This window comes from Macaca mulatta, chromosome 15, assembly GCF_049350105.2.
Source record: "Macaca mulatta isolate MMU2019108-1 chromosome 15, T2T-MMU8v2.0, whole genome shotgun sequence".
NCBI classification, from domain to species: Eukaryota; Metazoa; Chordata; class Mammalia; order Primates; family Cercopithecidae; genus Macaca; species Macaca mulatta.
The window spans coordinates 107,080,108-107,100,316 of record NC_133420.1 but is presented as its reverse complement, the minus strand read 5'-3'; the positions used below and the strand labels follow the sequence as shown (position 1 = coordinate 107,100,316).

The window sequence follows — 20,209 nt, the reverse complement described above, 5'->3', positions numbered from 1 at the left end:
TCCTTAAGTAAATTATCTCAGTACATGCATCAAATTGGCATGGAAGTCATTTATAAATTCATTCACTCATTCATCCTTTCTTCATTAAACCCCTGTTGAGTGCCAGACACTATCGTGGGTACTTGGGTGCAGTAGAACAAGCATGGAAGAGAAAATGAGATCAGTAGAAATAATCAATAGAAGGAGGTATAATAATTGCAAAGAAGGGATTCTGAAGGGCTGGAGTACGTGTGTGTTATATTGTATATAGGAAAAACCAGTGAAGCCTTTTAAAAAAACAAGTTAGATGAGAGCTCAGAGAAGCATGGGGTTTTGTATATAGGGGTCACTGTGACCTTGTCAAAAGCAGCTTCAGTGGACTGCTGGGGTGAAGTCCTGAAGCAGTGGCTTCAAGAGATAATGGAAAACGAAAGTTGGAGGATGGCAAGGTGGGACAACAGCTTCAGAGAATTTCATTCTACAGGGGAAAAAAGGAGAAACGAGGCAGTATTAGGGAGGAGATAAGAAACCGAATCCAGCAGCACATCAAAGCTAATACACCACAATCAAGTTGGGATGCAAGGCTGGTTCAACGCATGCAAATCAATAAATGTGATTTACCACATAAACATAATTAAAAGCAAAACCTACATGATTAACTCAATACAGACAGAAAAAGATTTCAGTATAATCCAACATCCCTTCATAACAAAAATCCTCAACAGACTAGGCATCAAAGGAATTTACCTCAAAGTAGTAGGAGCCATCTATGACAAACTCATAGCCAACAACACACTAAACAGTCAAAAGCTGAAACCATTCCCCTTGAGAACTGAAATAAGACAGGGAATGCCCACTCTCAACACTCCTATTCAACACAGTACTGGAAGTCCTTGCCAAAGCAATCAGACAAGAGAAAGAAATAAAAAGCATCCAAATAGGAAAAGAAGCCAAACTATTTCTCTTTGCTGATGATATGATTCTATACTTGAAAAACCCTTGACTCCACTGAATGGCTCCTGAAACCAATAAACAATTTCAGTGAGGTTCCAAGATATAAAACCAATGTATGAAAATCAGTAGCATTTCTATACACCAATAATGTTCAAGTTGAGAGCCAAATAAAGAATGCAATCCGGCTGGGTGCAGTGGCTCATGCCTGTAATCCCAGCACTTTGGGAGTCCAAGGCAGGCAGATCACCTGAGGTCAGGAGTTTGAGACCAGCCTGGCCAACATGGTGAAACCCCATCTCTATTAAAAATACAAAAATTAGCTGGGCATGGTAGTGTGCACCTGTAGTCCCAGCTACTTGGGAGTCTGAGGCAGGAGAACCATTTGAACTTGGGAGGTGGAGGTTGCAGTGAGCCAAGATCATGCACACCACTGCACTCCACCCTGGGTGACAGAGTGAACTCCATCTCAATTTTTAAAAAAATGCAATCCACCCACAATAGCTACACACACATAATAAATACCTAAGGATACGTCTAACCCAGGAGGTGCAAGATGTCTACAAGAACAGGAAAACACTGCTAAAAGAAATCAGAGATGATACAAACAAATGGAAAAAAACATTCCATGCTCATGAATTGGAAGAATCAATATTGTTAAAATGGCCATACTGCCCAGAGAAATCTATAGATTCAATGCTTTTCCTAACATCTTTCACAGAACTAGTAAAAACTATTCTAAAATTCACATGGAACCACAAGAGAGTCCGAATGGTCAAAGTGATCCTAAGCAAAAAGAACAAAGCCAGAGGCATTACATTACTTGATATAAACTATACTAAAAGGCTGCAGTAACCAAAACAGTACAGTATTGGTACAGAAACAGACATGTAGACCAACAGAATATAATAGAGAATCCCGAAATGAAGCCACACATCTACAGCAATCTGATTTTCAACAAAGTCAACCAAAAAATAGCAATGGAGAAAGGACTCCTTATTCTTTCTCTATTATCCCAGTATTATCTCTACTTATCCCAGTAAATGGCCCTGGGATAAGTAACAAAGAAAGGACTCCCTAGTCAATAAATGGTGCTGGGATAACTAGCTAGCCTTATACAGAAGAATGAAGCTGGACCCCTACATTTCACCCTACACAAAAATTAACTCAGGATGAATTAAAGATTTAATGTAAGACTCAAACTATAACAATCCTAGAGGAAAATCTAGAAAATGCCATTTTGGATATGTGTCTTGGGAAAGAATTTGTGACCAGGTTCTCAAAAGCAATTGTAACAGAAAGAAAAGTTGACAAGTTGGATCTAATTAAACTAAAAACCTTCTGCACAGCAAAAGAAACTATCAATAAATAGATAACCTACAGAATGGGAGAACATATTCACAAACTACACATCCAACAAAAGTCTAATATCGAGGATCTATAAGGAACTTAAATAATTCAACAATCAAAAAACAAACAACCTGATTAATAAATGTGCAAAAGACATGAACAGACACTTCTCAATAGAAGACACACAAGCAGACAACAAACATGAAAAAATTTTCCACATCACTAATCATCAGAGAAATGTAAATCAAAACCACAACGAGATACCATTTGTGGAAAGCAGTCTGGAGACTTCTCAAAGAACTTAAAACAGGCCGGGCGTGGTGGCTTATGCCTATAATCCCAGAATTTTGGGAGGCTGAGGCAGGCAGATCACCAGGTCAGGAAATCGAGACCATTCTGGCTAACACGGTGAAACCCCGTCTCTACTAAAAGAAAATACAAAAAATTAGCCAGGCATGGTGGCGGGCACCTGTAGTCCCAACTACTAGGGAGGCTGAGGCAGGAGAATGGCGTGAACCCAGGTGGTGGAGCTTGCAGTGAACCAAGATTGCGCCATTGCACTCCAGCCTGGGCGACACAGCAAGACTCTGTCTCAAAAAAAAAAAAAAAAAAACCAACAACAACAGAGCTGCCATTCAACCCAGCAATTCCATTACTGGGCATATATCCAAAAGCAAATAAATTGTTCTACCAAAAAGACACAAGCACTCATATGCTCATTGTAGTGGTATTCACAATAGTGAAGACATGGAATCAACCTAGGTGCCCAATCAATGGTGGATTGGATAAAGAAAATGTGGTAGACATATACCATGGAATATTACACAGCTATGAAAAAGAATAAAACCATGTCCTTTGCAGCAACATGGATGCAGTTGGAGGCCATTATCCTAAGCAAATTAACACAGGGACAGAAAATCAAATACTGCATGCTCTCACTTATGAGTGGGAGTTAAACATTGGGTACTCATGGACATAATGATGGGAACAACAGATACTGCAGACTATGGGGAGAGGGGAGAGGAAGGGGTGGATGGGTTGAAAAACTATCTGCTGGGGACTATGCTCACTACCTCGGTGAGCCTCAGCATCACACAATTTACCCATGTAACAAACCTGCACATGTAACCCTGAATCTAAAATAAAGTTGAGATTATTTTTAAAAAGACCAAAGAGGGAGTCTCCTCTCGTTCTTTAAGACAGGAGAATGAACAGCACAAATGTATATTGAAGGTAATAATAGAGCTGAGAGAGAAATTTTGAAGATAAAACAATTTTTTGAGGAGGTCTTTGGTAGGGCGACATGGGATAGGGTCCAGTGAACAAATGGAGGAGGTGGCCTTAGGTAGAAGATGAACAATTAATTCATCATAGTAACAGAAGAAAAGCTAGAGTATGTGGCCACAGATAAAGGCGGAAGGTCTGGTGTGCCAAATAAAATCAAAATGACAACATGTAACAGAATTTACCAGATTTTTTTGAAGCCTACGTTTTGTCTTCTTGGCTACGGGGAATTTCTGTTTTTCCTTTCTATAAATTGGGAAGAACAGTACCTATCTTTTGAGATCATGAAGATTAAATGTTATCATTTAAGTCCTAGAAGATGACTACAGTATAATAAACTGAACAAAATGTTAAATATTCATGTTGCTATTATTATTACTATTAATTGTATACAGCCCAAAGTATATAACTCTAACTCTTGCACTTAATTTTATAGCTCCTTAGCATCAAATAAAATGCATTCCTTAGAAGAAAGAGCAAGTTGTCAACTGTGACATGGTTTATTTAACATTGTTTCTCTAATGTAATTTTGCCACATTAATTCTAAAGGGGCTATAAATTGAATCAATTCTGATTTTGTTAAAGTCTTTGAAAACAGTATTACATTCTTTGAGCCAAATGCTTATCTTATAGTAAACAAATAGGGAGCATTTTGAAATTCAATATTTGCTACATTTTTTGATTAGCTTGCAGAAATAATGGATGCAATCAATACTTGGACTCCCTGAGCAAAACATATTTATTTCCTCTGTGAAAATCTTTCGATACTTGGGCTTATCTATTGCTGCCTGATCTCTTTGAAGGTCTTGACGCTGCTGCCACCCTGATCCAACACTCTCCTGGACCACTTCAATCTTCCAGTCATGCCTCTTCATCTCTCACCCCACATACAGTTACTGTTTACATAGTAGTGATCTTTTAAAATTGTATAAGGTCAGGCCACAATTCTGTTTAAAGTCTTTCATGGCTTCCTATAACAGAACACAATTGACACGCCCACCATCATTTAGAAAGCCCTGTAAGCTGGCCCCCACATTCCCCTCCAACACATCTCCCTTTGCCCTCTTTCTGTTCCAACTTGCTCTCAACACCTACATTAGTATTGTGTTCTGGAAATACACCTAAATCTTTCCCTACCTGGGGTTCTTTGCTCTTTCTGTTCCTTCTGCATATAATAGTTCTTCATATGATTAGCTTGTTATCATTTATGTCTCTGTTCAGATATAACCTCCTCAAAGAAGATGTTCTGTCTTCCCTAACTAAGGCAGCTGTGCTTTCCCTCAGCAGAAATCAGTTTACTTTCATTCCTACACTTACCCTCAGCTGAAACAGTCTTGATTGTTTCTACCTTGTTTCTTGTTTTGTTGCTAGAATGTAGAAACTTTTATGTATCACATATAAGATGCAGATGTCTTTTTGACCCCTTTATCTACAGTATATAGAAAGTGGGAGTTGGCTAAGCTTAATATCATGAATAAATAAATTCCAATCCCTACATTTTTGTAGATGATAAACCCCAATAGGCCAGAATGACTTTAGGCTGCTGTGTAGGTTTTCAGCTAGCTAACCGAAGGAATTATTTTATCATTCATTTATTTCTTCATTCCTTAAGTAATTAAGCCAATAAATCACTTTTTTATTTCATTGTTGTACCCTATAGTCTAATATACAATTGTTTTTATTTAATTATTTTCTTTATGTTTGACAATGTGTGTGACACAAAAATACAAATGATAATACTATCAAAGAATATAAAATTTCCTGTCTCACTTGATGCCTCATAAAAAAGATTTATTTAACCTGGAAAAGAGAAATACACTGCTTAAAATATTAAATTATATATCAATAGATATTTAGAGGAACATCCTTTGGGAAAATACAAACAAAATTCAGGACTACAAACACGAATAACTAGACTGAATTTGTATATCCAGAGGCTATCTCACTGAAATTGAAGATATGCCTTTAAAGGCAAGTGAAATTGAAGCTTTCGTACAGACATAGGAAGAACAAAATAAATGACACTACATAGCTCAGGAAGGCTACGTTGACTTCCATCATATTATTATTATTATTATTTTATTGAGACAGAGTCTTACTCTGTTGCCCAGGCTGGAGTGCAGTGGCACGAACCTGGCTCACTGCAACCTCCACTCTTTGGGTTCAAGGGATTCTCCTGCCTCAGCCTCTTAAGTAGCTGCGATTACAGGCACCCACCACCACACCCGGCTAACTTTGTATTTTTAGTAGATATGGGATTTTGCCATGGTGGCCAGGCTGGTCTCGAACTCCTGAACTCAGGTGATCCGCCCTCCTTAGCCTCCCAAAGTGTTGGGATTACAGGCATGAGCCACCACACTAGGCCTGCATCATATTATTTTTAATCTACCCCAACAGGTAACTTAATGGAATTATCAGGAACTAGGCAGTGTGGAAATGGTATAGGAGAGAAGGATGATGGACTGAAGACAAATTTAAATAGCTTTGTAGGAGGACATGATCTTTTCTCTGAAAAATAAAATGCATTTATTATATTTCAGGTATTATACTAGCTGTTTTATATGCATTATCATCTCATTTTGCACTTATAACATCTCTGTTAGTTAGTATAACATCACTATTAGTGCCCTACCTTAGATAAGAAAATGGAAGCAGAGAGGTAATTTGATCTATATAAGCTTAGAGAGAAGTAAATGGCAAATATTGGACTCAATCCTAGCCCAACCCGAAAGCCTATTTGTATTAAATACATGAAAACACTATCTTGTTGACCTCATCACATTTAAATGCATCACCACGGTTTTTCCATATTAAGATGTGCAATGCTATGAGCCAAAAAACAGTTTGTTCTTATTGATAGTTATTTCTTTTGTTACTACCTCAACTCTAAAAGCAAATGGTTTGATTTAAAACTGAATTCCTTTTTTTCCCTAAGTAAAACCTTGGAAGATCTTCAATGGAATATTGAATTAATTATGATAGCTCTATATTCTAAAAATTTTGAAACAAATAAAATAAATGAGTTCTATTCTTAAGGGTTGCCCCAGAAAGATGTGTAGGATAGACCATTAGGTGCAAGTAGTAATGTGCAGAGGTATATAATCCCTGTTTGCATGTTAATATACACAAGAGTATGGAAACATGTAGCCTATACTCTTAACAGTGGTTACCCAGTTGGGTGGGGAAATCTATTATTAAGTTCATCTTTACACTCATTTTTGTATAATCTGTTACAATAAGCATAGGTTACTTTCATAATTAATAATGAATATAAAGTAAATTTCCTCCAAATTATTTCTAAATATAATCTTCCTATGTGTTTGAATAATTTTCTCAGATGATTTTGTTTCTAATCTTAACCTCTTTTTCCTCTTCTTTTAACAAAGTACCACATTTTTAACTTTTTACACACTAAGCTTCCAGTTAAGATTTCCATCGAATGAAAGACTCCCCAGCAAAAATAAATTTGAAAATTGTTGGTTTATGTGTTCTGCTTCAGTGAGAGGCCTACTAGTCTGTTAGTAAAACCAGCTATTGAATATGGGGCATTCTTTATATATACATGCACATTCATGAAGTTATGTGTATTACTAATTTAAATATTTTCAGATTAGTGAGAAAGTCCAGATTGCTCTTTATTATAAGAGCCATATACATACAGTTTTATGATTAAATATGAACAGTGCTTGGTTTACTTAATTTGAATGATCATTCTACTGAAAACATAGAGATCATAGCAATTTGTAGTCTGTGGCTTCAGCAATGAAATCACCAGATTACACAGAATATGTTCCTTTGTTGTTAAGGCACCTTGAAAGAAAACTTCTAGACAATGAGCTAAAACATTATCCTATGATTTAAAAAACTCTAATATAGAGAGCTGAAAATTGACAAAGAGCTAAAAAAGTGAATGTTTTAACCAAACATGAACTATCTCTCAGCTAGGAAGTATCTACAAATTAAGTATATAATTTTCTCCTCCAGTCTATTTCAGAATAACTAGAAGACAGCTTAGCTCAGTCTTCTATTAAAACTCTAACAAAAATCCCACAGAGATGTGGGCAAATCATTTTTACTCCAGCTGCAACATTACATTAATCAACAATGCATTCCACTGTAAATATCTGAGCTGGATATTTAACAACCCTGTGGTTAGCATCATTTGTAGTTAATTAAATTTGATTCAACAACTTTATTGAATACTCACTAGAATTCAATGCACTGTCTAGGTTTTGCAAAGCCCATGAAGATGTATAGAGCACAAGGGCGGCTCTCTAGGAACTCGCAATTTACTATGGAAGATATACCCAGAACTAACTCTGATATAAAGCACAATATGAGAGGAACTCTATGTAACAGTAGTAAGAATATAAAGCACAGGTAGGGTCTGTTTATAGTTAATTCTAGTTTGGGCAGTGAGAAGGCTTCTGGGAAAAGGTAAACTTTTTTTAGCTGGGGCTTGATGGTCAAACAGGATTTGGGCTTACAGTGGGAGGACTTGGGAATGGCGCACGGGAACTATGTAGGAAGAACAAGGAAAACATTCTGTGCTGTTGGATAGGAGTGGAGCACGTCTACATTATAAGGAGTAAAACAGAGGAGGAAGAAAAGGGAGGTTAGGGCCAGATCAATAATGGCCTTAAATGAACAAGACTAACGGTATGCTTTAAATCACCCAAAGGTCCATTCATGAATAAGAAAAAGACATTACTTTCGGTGGAGCTCTCCTCCTTTCATGATTACAAAGATTAGTATCCTTATTTTCAAAATTTAATTTAAATAAGACAGGATTTCTTAAGATCTGTAATTTGAAATAGACATTTTATTACATTAGATTATATTGTTAGTTTTTTGGGGGAGAGTGGTCAATCAATTTTTTGGTGTAATTAAGGAAAAGAACGATGCATTAAGCTACTTGGTGGTAGAGATCAGGAGCTGGAACACAAATAATATTGTCCTGGGACAGAGGTGGGAGAAACTAGGGAAAGTACTAAAAAAAGGGAGATGCCCCTTGGGGGCAATCTATTCACTACCTGGAGAGTGTTAAATTATCTTCACTCAATTTCACAGTCCTAAGAATGTATTTCTCTGAATGCAAGATTTACGTATTAATATATTTTCTTTGAAAGAATTTAAGCACTGTAATGTACCTGTTTTCTTCAGAAGAAACTCTCTAGCTCTTAGTTCACTGGCAGAACAGAAATAACTCACAATCCCAAATGTTCACCACCTCTTTCCATTAGCCTACCTGCTGGCTCAGCCTAAGAGCTCCATCCAATTCTCTAGACTGCAGCCAAAAACCCATAGATTCTTCATATGAGAATCATCACCCATCTACACAGTATAAGCCTTCATGCTTTTAAAACCTACCATTCTAACGCCGTTTTCAAAGGCTTGCCGGGTGAGGGGGGCTGGTCCGTCCACAGTCTTGCCATCATCATCCGGGCCCCAGCTGGCGCTGTAAATGTGCACGTGCTGGGGGTTGAAGCTAACTGATTTTGCTTCAACCATGTCCGTGACATCTCCGTCCAGCATTCGCACTCCTTCAACACAGAAAGGAGAACTAGTTCATTACAGGGCTTCACTACACAACACTCCAAAAACACAGCTGCAGGATTCTCGGGGGGGAAGAATACATTTTTCATCAACACTTCAGTGCGCATATCTTCCCCTAGCAAAAGGATAATGTATACTTTGCAGGCAGCGTCTTGGGCAGAAAGGATGTCACATTGTATATAAAAGAGCAAAACTTAAAAATGTTTTTTAATCCATCATTTTCTTTTTCTAAGGTTCCATTCCTTCTAACAGCTGCCACAGCCTCTCCCTTTGCATCCCTCTCTTGAGTGAGTACTTGACAAAGAGATCTTCAAGCAATTCATCTTCCTTAAACTCTTTATTGAATAACTTGTGTTCTTAATTGATACAAAACATTCTATCTAACCTTAGCAGTCACATACTATTTGGAAAGCTGCCAAGGTAGGATGGTCTCATGTCTTCCATATTTAATATTAGCCTCTAATCATAAGATTGATGGGAACTTAATGTTTCTTTTTTTTGCTAAGTTATTTATGTCAAATAATAAATGAGAATGATCTCTGTGGATGCAACAATTCAAATAATTCTCAAAGGATTTTAGCCATGTTTAGTTATTAATCTTCATTTAAGCATATTTCTATCAAACAGATACGAATTTATTATTAACCCTACTTTGCAAAAAGAGACACTAAGATACTCAGAAATAAATTCTATGCCAAATGTCAGGCTCTCCTTTTTCCTTTTATTTTGGAGGCTCATAAAAACAACCACAACCAAGCATCTAATTGTTATGTAAACATATCTCTCCTTCAGCTTAAATTAAATGCCATCACTGAAACACTGTATCATTTAAAAATTATATTTTTACAGGCCAAATTTAATCCTTCGGAAAACCTCGTCATCAGTAGGATTTTAAGTTTTTATTGGTTATCAACAAACGGGGATTAAATAATAAAACCCCAAACCAAGTAGCTTTAGATAGAGTTATGTGAGTTGAGGTGGGAATACTGGTAGAAATAAAAATATTCTTGAAGTAACTATATCTTCCTTGTGCATTAAAAAAATGTTTAACTTTTAACTATAAAACTTGCAAACAAGGAAAAATAGAAAGAATGAAGAATGAACATATACATACACATAGCCACTACTCAATAACTGTTACCATTTTGTCTCATTTTCTTAATCCAAAAATATAGATATTAGGTTGAACCATTTTAAATTCCATGACAGATATGACTCTTCATCCTTTAAAATTTTTTACAAAAAAGTAGGGAAATAAGTTCCCATGGTCATCTAACATCTAGCCAACATTTCATTCCCCTCCATGTATCTCTAAAGACATTTGGGTGTTAATGTCGCTTGACTGTCTTTCCTCAAGACTTTTGAATTTTTAATGGAGATGTGTGTTAACAGGAGAGGCGGAGAATGAAAGCTATGAACAAGTTCCATTACAAATTTTGGAATGAAAATTGGAAAGTTTTTCCATGGTTTGTTTTGTGTGAGTAAAAAACCCTACATAACGATCTCAATGTACTGCATCCTGAGTGACCACTGGGCTAATTTAATTTAAATATTCAAAATTCACCTGCATGTTTTTTAGCAAAGAAAGATGAACGACTCTATCCTCTTACTTCCTATTGAAAAGCATAAAATGAAACTATTTTATTGGTACAATGAGGTCTGAAATAAACACAGTAATTGCCCCAAATAAGCTCACTAGTGTTCTAAATGCCAACAGGAGAGTAGGACGTAACACTTGAATTCAGTTTCTACGTCATGCACAAAAAAATGCTTGCAAATCATACTTAGAGGGTGATGTTCATTTTCTAATAGAAATTTCACAAAAAAGATTTTTACTTTGTTAAGTTTAAAGATAAAAGGCTATTTTTTCCCTCATTTAACTCCAAGCCTTCATGCCTTGGGTATGGGGGTTAAATTTATTATTCAGAATGTTCTTGTTTTAGAACATTTTTGATTTGTTGCCATACATTCCTTTTTTTTTTTTTTTTAAATAAGGTTCTGTAAGCTAGGTCATTGGTTTATCTGTGAGTTCACAAGTTCATCGTCTCATTTTTTCAAAATTATTAAGATTTCTGGGTTTCTGCTGGAGAGTAATGATAAGAACCCGGAGCTGTGTGTCTGTGTATGCGAGAGACTATATCCTGGACCATGAGAAGGGCTGACCTGGCAGCCTCTGATCTAATTCTCTTGGGATCATGAGGGGCCTCCAGAACTCTCATCGTTCTTCAGGGAATGAAGAATTTTTTTCTTTGCCTCTTTTCTTTAGCTCTTTCATATGCATTGTGCTTAATAAATAGCAGATGCTCCCCACTAATTAATTACTGCTTAACAAACTATCATAAGAATTCAGGGGGAGAAAAAGGAAAGAGATCAAATGCACTGTGGACTGATATTCAAGGTAGATTCAGAAAGCCTTTTCTTAGTTCTATTATTGTATACCTTAAATATTTCATGTTAGGGAAACTCTATATTCATATTCCTATCCCAGACAGAATTGTCATTTTAATTTTTCAGCTCCAACACTATTTCCCACTTGAAAACAAATAGTGCATTGGAAACAAGGAGGTCAACCTGGTTCCAGGAGCTTCATTCATCTTATGACGCCCTTAGGAGACCCCTAGGGAATACCTTCAGGCATAACGATAAAATCATGAGGATACATAGACTGTATTACAATATTTTCTTCCCATTTGTGTGTGGCTGTGGCACCGGGCTGTTTCTTACAAAGATGATTACAAATGGGAAAGTTAAGAGTTTGCTTTTATTAATGCTTAAATTTATACAGCTTTGGCTGGGTCCTTATAATAATTGAGTTTGTACATACACATGCCTGCATATAGATATAATCTGAATCATTCATAGAAATAGTATCACTATGTTACGGGACTACAAAAGGAGATTTTTGCCATGTATCATTTTAATTACAATTAAAAGGAACTTTTTAAAAGCCTAAGCCAAAGGAAAAAAACAAAAACAAAACCAGGATTTTTTTACTTTGAGAGAATTACAAAATGCTTCTTTCCATAGAGGTATTATGGCCTAATGTTTATATGATTAGTTCTTTCTGACCCAGGCACCAATTGTAGCATTTTGGTACAAATGTCAATGACCCCCAACTTCACTACTAGATAACATTTTTTCAAGTCTGTTTAAAAGAAAAGTGTTTACAATAGTTTAGGGTGACTGCTTCAGAAGTCTTTAACTAAATACATTTAACAGCACCTGCTAACATGGCCATGTTGGGGCCAGCAATAGTTGAACGCTATTACGTAAAGATATGCCCAATCGTTTAACCTCCATTTAAAAAGGATTCTGAAAGCCAGTCAGCCAAAGAGCTCACTGGTGCATTTCTACATCCACGTAAGTTGGTTTCCCGTACCTCCGATCTTGGCGTTGAAAGCAATTCCGACTGTGCAGTGTGAATTGTTTGCAGCGGCTGCCACTTCCCCAGCACAGCGAGTCCCGTGCCTGCAGGCAGAACACACACACTTTCTAAAGTAAGACAAGCACCGTTCTCACAAAGCCAACGCATCACTGCCACCACTCAGAGTGGTGAAGAATGTACCCAGCTGTGGTGTTTCTGGAACTTCCTTCCCAAGTAGCACTTTGTCTGTCCGTGGCAAACTTCTAGCACTTAATTAGACCGTTCTGGATTATATTCTTGACATGTTTATTTTGGATATCTTGCTTTCCCAACCGGACAATCTCCTTGAAGGATAAAAGTTAGAAAAACTCTGTTTCTATATCCCCCAAACATCTACTGATCCGCATAGTGGTCACTGGATATATGTGCTACCAGATGTTTGAAATGTGACTACTGCAACCTCATCTCAATTTTTTATTTAAGCTTAAGAACTAATACTCAAATCAATTATTAGAAAACTTAAGATGGGTATGAGAATCTGCTTTTTAAATTGTAAATTTAAATACAGATCAAGTATTTCCAATACAATTTATTAGCTGAAATGTGATGTACTTTAAATAAACACTGGATTTCAAAGATTTTGTATGCAAAAATGAAAAGGTAAAATATCTTATTAATCATTGTTTTATACCAGATACATGTTAAAATATTTTATTTAATAAAATATGTCATCCATACTTATTTTACTTGTTTTCACCTTTTTAAAAGAAATGTGGATACTAGAAAATTTAAAAAAATACATTTACCGAAAAAGCATTCTCTGTTATTTTTTGTCACAATAATTTTGTGCCTTGATCAGAGAAATCTTTTAGCTGAAAGAACTTCTAAGATCCTCTTTTAAGGATGGCAAAGAAGTTTTCAGTATAAAGTACAATTTGCTTAGAAACGGTGGCCTAAAACTGTGTGCTGAGAAGAATTCTAAAGTGTGACTGAGCCCAGAGAAAGAACACTAAGACTGACCTCTAACGTCTGCCATGCCTGCAGAAGGGGGATGTAACAGTCACTATGGTTTATCTGTCATTGCTAGTGAAGTTAAATGCCCATCCCTTCCCTCGTGTTTAGAGAAGAGGGCATCTAGGACCAGAGATATGAAAAGGTATGTTGAGAGTAGCACAGTTAGCAAAACAGTAACTGAAACTCAAGTCCCCAAATCCATTTCAGTGCTTTTAATTTCACAGCACAGCTGCCTCAGACCACTACTCTCTGTGCAACTATAATCAAGTTACTGCTTACAACTGAAAGGTACACATACAAGTTTACAGAAAAGAGATATATACTGCTTTTTTCACTTAGTAATATTATGCATATCTTTCTATATAAATATTAATCTGTATATTACCTTAATGGTTATTAATGTAAAATGTTTGTGAAGTGTGTGTGTATCTGTCAATATATACACACACCATAAGCTTTTTAACAAGTCCTCTTTTCCTGCAACTTTGCTCAGTTATTCACTAATATTAACAACAATATGAAGGGCAATCTTGAGTACAGATATCATTTTATGGCTTGGGACGAATTCCTAAAAGTAGAATTACTGGATCAAAGAGTAGACAGTATGTTGTCAAATTGTTAACAGCACACAAAAGTAATATAACCAAAACTCACAAAAGTTGCAAGATCGAAACAATTACTACACAATGAAAACTATAAAAAACAGATCAAAGAAATTGAAGAGAACACAAACAAATGAAGAGATGTTCCATGCTCCTGGACTGAAAGAATTAGTATTGTTAAAATGTTCATACTACCCAAAGCAATCTACAGATTCAATGCAATCCCTGTCAAAATACCAACGACATTCTTCACAGCAGTGGAAAAAAAAAATCCTACAATTCATATGAAACCACAAAATATTCCAAATAGCCAAAACAATCCCAAGCAAAATAACAAAGCTGCAGACTTTAAAATATACTAAAAGTTGTAGAAACCAAAACAGCATGGTACTAGCATAAACCAACAGAACAGAATAGAGAACACAGAAATAAATCTATGCATATACAGCCAACTCATTTCTGACAAAGGTGTCAAGAACACATACTGGGGAAAGAAGAGGCTCTTTCATAAATAATGCTGGGAAATCTGGATATCATATGTAAAAGAATGAAACTATTACGCACCCCCCTCCACTCACCTCTCACCCTATATGGAAATCAAATTAAAACGTAAGACCTGAAACTATGAAACTACTAGAAGAAAATATTGAAGAAATGCTTTGAGACATTGGTCTGGGCAGAGATTTTTTTGAGTAACACCTCAAAAGCTCAAGCAATAAAAGCAAAAATAGACACATGTGATTATATAAAGCTAAAAACCTTCCACAAAGCAAAGGAAGCAATTAACAGAGGGAAAAGACAACTCACATAACGAGAGAAAATACCGGCAAACTCTCTGACCAGGGATTAATAAACTGAATGTATAAGTAATTCAATAGCAAAAAGCCAAGTAATCCAATTTTAAAATGGGCAAATGATTTGAATACACATTTCACAAAAGAAGACATATAATTGGACTACGGGTATGTGAAAAAAATGCTCAACATCACTAATCATCTGGGAAATGAAAATTGGAGCCACAGTGAGATATCTTACCCTGGTTAAGGTGACTATTATCAAAAAGACAGAAAATAACAAATGCTGGCGAGAATGCAGTGAAAAGAGAACACTGCTGGTGGGAATGTAAATTAGTATAGCCACTAGAGAAAACAGTATGGCGGGTCCTGCAAAACCTAAACATAGATCTAGCTTATCATCCAGCAATCTCATGGCTGGGTATATATCCAAAATAAAGGAAGTCAGCCTATTGAAAAGATATCTGCACACTTATGTTTACTGCAGCACTATTCACAATAGCCAAGATAAGTGTCCATCAACAGGTGAATGAATAAGAAAATGTGGTATATGTACACAATGGAATATTAGCCATAAAACAGAATGAAATCCTGGCCAGATGCGGTGGCTCATGCCTGTAATCCCAACACTTTGGGAGGCCAAGTCAGGAGGATTACTTGAGCCCAGGAGTTCAAAGCTAGGCTAGGCAAGATAGGGAGACTGCGTCTCTACAAAAATAAAAAAGAAATTAGCCAGTAGCCAGGTGTGGTGGTGCACACCTGTTGTCCCAGAGACTCAGGAGGCTGAGGTGGGAGAATCACTTAAGCCCAAGAGATCAAGGCTGCAGAGAACCATGATCATGCCACTGTACTCCGGGCTGGCTGACAGAGCAACACTCTGTCTCAAAAAAAAAAAAAAAAAAAAATTAAATCCTGACATTCTTAGCATGGATGGAACCGGAGGTCATTATGTTAAGTGACATCAGCCAGGAGCAGAAAGACAAATATCGCATGCATGCTCTCACACATATGTGAAAGCTAAAAAACCTGATCATGAAGGTAGAGTAGAATGATAGTTAAGAGAGGCTGGGAAGGGTAGGACAGTGTGGGGGATGAGGAGTAGTTGGGGAATGGGTACAAAAATACAGTTAAATAGAAGGAATAAGGTCTAGTGGGCAATAGCACAGTAGAATGATAATAGTTAATGATAACTTATTGTATATTTCAAAATAGCTAGAAGAGAAGATTTGGAAAATTACCCACAGAATGAAGATACATATTTAAGGCAATGGATAACGTAGTTACCCTTATTTGGTCATTATACATTGCATGCATATATTGAAATACCATATATAACCCATAAATATGTACAATGATTATGTACCAATCAAACATTTTTAACAAGAAAGTATTACTATAAAAAATTAAATTTTGTGCATGGCAAACAAAAAGGCCATAAGCCAAGCTGAATGACATATGGAGAAAATATCTGGATAAACCCCATGTACACACACCCCTGCATACGAGTTTTTCAATCTCTTTCATCCTTGACAATTCAACATGAAAACTGTTATCTCGTTGTTTCCCTCCTCCTGCCCCTTATATTTGATGTTGAATATTTTTCAAATATGTATTAGCTATTTCTATTTCTTGCTTTGTAAATAACCTCTTCATGCCCTTTGCCCAAATTTCTTAATTTCCTTCCTGTCCTATCTGTCACAAAAGTTTCCAAATTTAATATTCGGAACATACAATCTTATTTATATCAATTTTGGGTTGTCATACACAATTTCATTTTTTTTTTTTTTTTTAAGACACAGGCTCTTGCTCTACCACCCAGGCTGGAGTACAGTGGCTTGATCATAATTCACTGTAACCTCAAACTCCTGGGCTCAAGCAATTGTATCACCTCAGCCCCTTGAGTAGCCGGGACAACAGGTGTGCACCACCACAGCAGGCTAATTTTTAAACTTTTTTGTAGAGACAGGATCTCGCTATGTTACTCAGGTTAATCTCCAACTTCTGGCCTCAAGTGAATCTCACATCTTAGCCTCCCAAACCAATGGGATTAGAGACGATCTATAATTTTGATGTACTAGTAATTATCTTCCCATTCTGCTATGTGGTTATATCATTTTAATCATCAAAAAATGATCAATTTAAAACATTTTTCAAAATTTTTATAGATTGATATATGAGATGTACATATTTTCAGTATACATGTGATAATTTAATACATTCACATAATTTGTAAAGATCAATTTAATGTAATTGGGATATCTATCATCTTAAATATTTGTCTTTTCTTTATGTTAGAAACATTTGAATTATTCTCTTTTAGATAATTTGAGATATACAATAGATTACTGTAAACTATAATCAATTGTAAACTATGATCAATTTTTAAAAGAAAAACTATTTATTTTGGAAACTCCAAGCTCAACTATTAATTTTCTCCCAAACCTAGCAATTATTAACTATAATCCTTCATTAGGCTTCATAAGTTATTTTTATTCGAATGTGTAATTTCTTTAATGAGACTACTGTTCTTATAGTTCATTGTATCTATTATTAATTAATGCCCAGTGCTACTGAACCATAAGGGCCTCTATTTTGAAATTCAGCTCTGGTTTATTTTTGGCCCATGGATTACTTGTATGTTTTGATATTTAAATATATATGTGGGTAATTAGTTAACTTTTGATATCAATAATAATCTGATTAACTTGTGATAAAATAACATTATTTATATGAACCAATTCTTTGGATTTTGTGAGATTTACCCAATGGCTGAGTTTGTGATCAATGTTAATAAATGTTCCATGTGCTTAGAAATGATAGATATTCTCCAATTATTCTTTATGTGTCCACCATATCAGGCTTATTTATTATACTGTTGGTTTGTTAATATGCTTTGCAATTTTGTTTTACTTAGAATGGAATTATTAATCTTTCTAATGAAACACACCATTTATAAATATGTAGTAACACTGAATGGCTCTTGCAGTTAAAAACAGATATTTAGTGACTAATTTGTATACATATATTTTTTATTTTCAAATACTCTATGTTCATATTAGTTACATCTCTTATAAATAGAATATAACTTGGTCTTTTTTGAAACTAGATGTTCAATGAGTCTTTAACTAGAGAGTAAGACCATTTATAGTAATTGTGTTTACTGATATATTCATGTTCATTTCTGTAACCTTTTTCCCTGTATCAGCTTGGTTGTTATGCATTCTATTATTTAGTGGCAATCCTAGGTATTGGATCACAAATACCTAACAACACAAAGTCTAAAGTTATCAATCCTCTTTTTCCAAACAATACAGACTTTAGACTGATTTAACTCCGATTACTCATCTCTTATACCCATGTACAAGCTTCCTATGATTATAGTGATACCCTGGATTTTTTAACCCTAGAAATTAATTAGTTACTAATTTGAACAGTGTTTGTCTAGATTTACAAATACAGTTGACCCCTGAACAGCACAGAACTTCTTGGGTCCACTTATATATGGGTTTTCTTCCACCCCTGCCACCCGAGACTGCAAGACCAACCCTTCCTCTTCCTCCTCAGCCTATTCAATGTGAAGGTGATGAGGATGCAGATCTTTATGACGATCCATTTCCACTTAATGAATACTAAAATAATTTTCCTTTATGATTCTCTTAATAACATTTTCTTTTCTCTAGCTTGTTTAATTGTAAGAATATAGTATATGATACATGTAACATACAAAATATGTGTTAATTAGTTGTTTATGTTTATCAATAAGGCTTCCAGTCAACGGTAAGCTATTAGTAGTTAAGTTTGGGGGAAGTTAAAAGATATATGCAGATTTTCAGCTGCATGGAATGGAGTCAACATGGCTAATTCCTGAGTTGTTCAAGGGTCAAGTGTACATTCTTTGCTCTGTTTCTTTTTGTAGCTCATGCTTCCCTCTTGGATCATTTATTTCTTTCTGAAGAACATTTCATAAATATTCTGGGCATTTATTCTACAAATGTGAAAAGGCCTTTCAGAGAGTCTTTTGGCTCTTGAAAGGCTTCAGAAAATAACTTTTTACTTTTCTTAAAAAATGATTGCACAGGATAGAGTTCTAGAGTAAGCCCACTTCAAAAGTGTCATTCCACTGTCTTCTAGTTTGCATTGTTTCTGGTAAGAAATCAGGTATTTGGGCAATCTATTTGTCTCGGATGCTTCTCTGTTTTTTTTTTTTTTTTTTTTTTTTCTGTAGGATAAAAAAATTTAAAACATTTATAATCTTTTAGAATTTAAAAAATTTCTTTCGAGGAATTCTTAAACCTGTCGTTATAAAGTCTAATTCCTCAGAATTTTCAGCTTTACTTTCTGAAAACTGCCTTTCTTTCTCTAGTTCCTTTTTCAAAGTCCTTTGACAAACCTGACAAAAAAAAAGAAATGGGGAAAGGATTCCCTATTTAATAAACGGTGCTGGGAAAACTGGCTAGCCATATGTAGAAAGCTGAAACCAGATCCCTTCCTTACACTTTATACAAAAATTAATTCAAGATGGATTAAAGACTTAAATGTTAGACCTAAAACCATAAAAACCCTAGAAGAAAACCTAGGCAATACCATTCAGGACATAGGCATGGGCAAGGATTTTATGACTAAAACACCAAAAGCAATGGCAACAAAAGACAAATTGACAAATGGGATCTAATTAAACTAAAGCAAAAGAAACTACCATCAGAGTGAACAGGCAACCTAGAGAATGGAAGAAAATTTTTGCAATCTACCCATCTGACAAAGGGCTAAGATCCAGAATCTACAAAGAAACAAATTTACAAGAAAAAAATTGAAGTCCTAATGAAGCATACATCAGATATTCTCACATCACCTTAAAGGTTACTCTGTCCTTCAGACTCCCATAACCTTCTCTCTCTGGGCTGTATTCTGTGTAACTTGCTCAATTCTATATTTCACTTATGCTACCTTAAATCACGACTAATCTGCTATTTAATCTATTCACTGCATTATTCACTTAGATTATTATACGTTTCTTTTCTTTTCTTTCTTTTTCTTTTTTTTTTTTTTTTGTCTGTGTGGGGAGGTGGGGGTGGGTCTCACCAAGTTGCCCAGCCTGGTCACAAACTCCTGGGCTCAAGTGATTCTCCTACCTCAGCTTCCCAAGTAGCTGGGACGACAGGTGTGTGCCACCATGCCTGGCTTAAAAGTTTCATTTTGTGAAGTTCCTTTTCAAATCTGCCTGGTTAATTCTGATAGTCTCTTTTGATTTAAACACTTCAAAAATATTCTTTATACCTACACAGTATCCTGTATCTAGTAATTCCAAAGTTTTGAAT

The 20,209-nt window shown here is 35.7% G+C and overlaps 1 protein-coding gene across 8 annotated transcripts in view; it reads right to left on the bottom strand.

Annotated features, from left to right (window-relative positions):
• Positions 1–20,209, bottom strand: part of PCSK5 (proprotein convertase subtilisin/kexin type 5) — a 464,549-nt gene that overhangs the window by 274,796 nt on the left and 169,544 nt on the right. For all 8 annotated transcript variants that reach the window (XM_077966251.1, XM_028835254.2, XM_077966252.1 and 5 more), the window contains exons 6-7: positions 12,500–12,588; positions 8,935–9,107 (exon numbers count right to left, since the gene is read on the bottom strand). In XM_077966251.1, the coding sequence (XP_077822377.1) occupies positions 8,935–9,107; positions 12,500–12,588 (262 nt within the window). The remainder of the gene's footprint in view (positions 1–8,934; positions 9,108–12,499; positions 12,589–20,209) is intronic.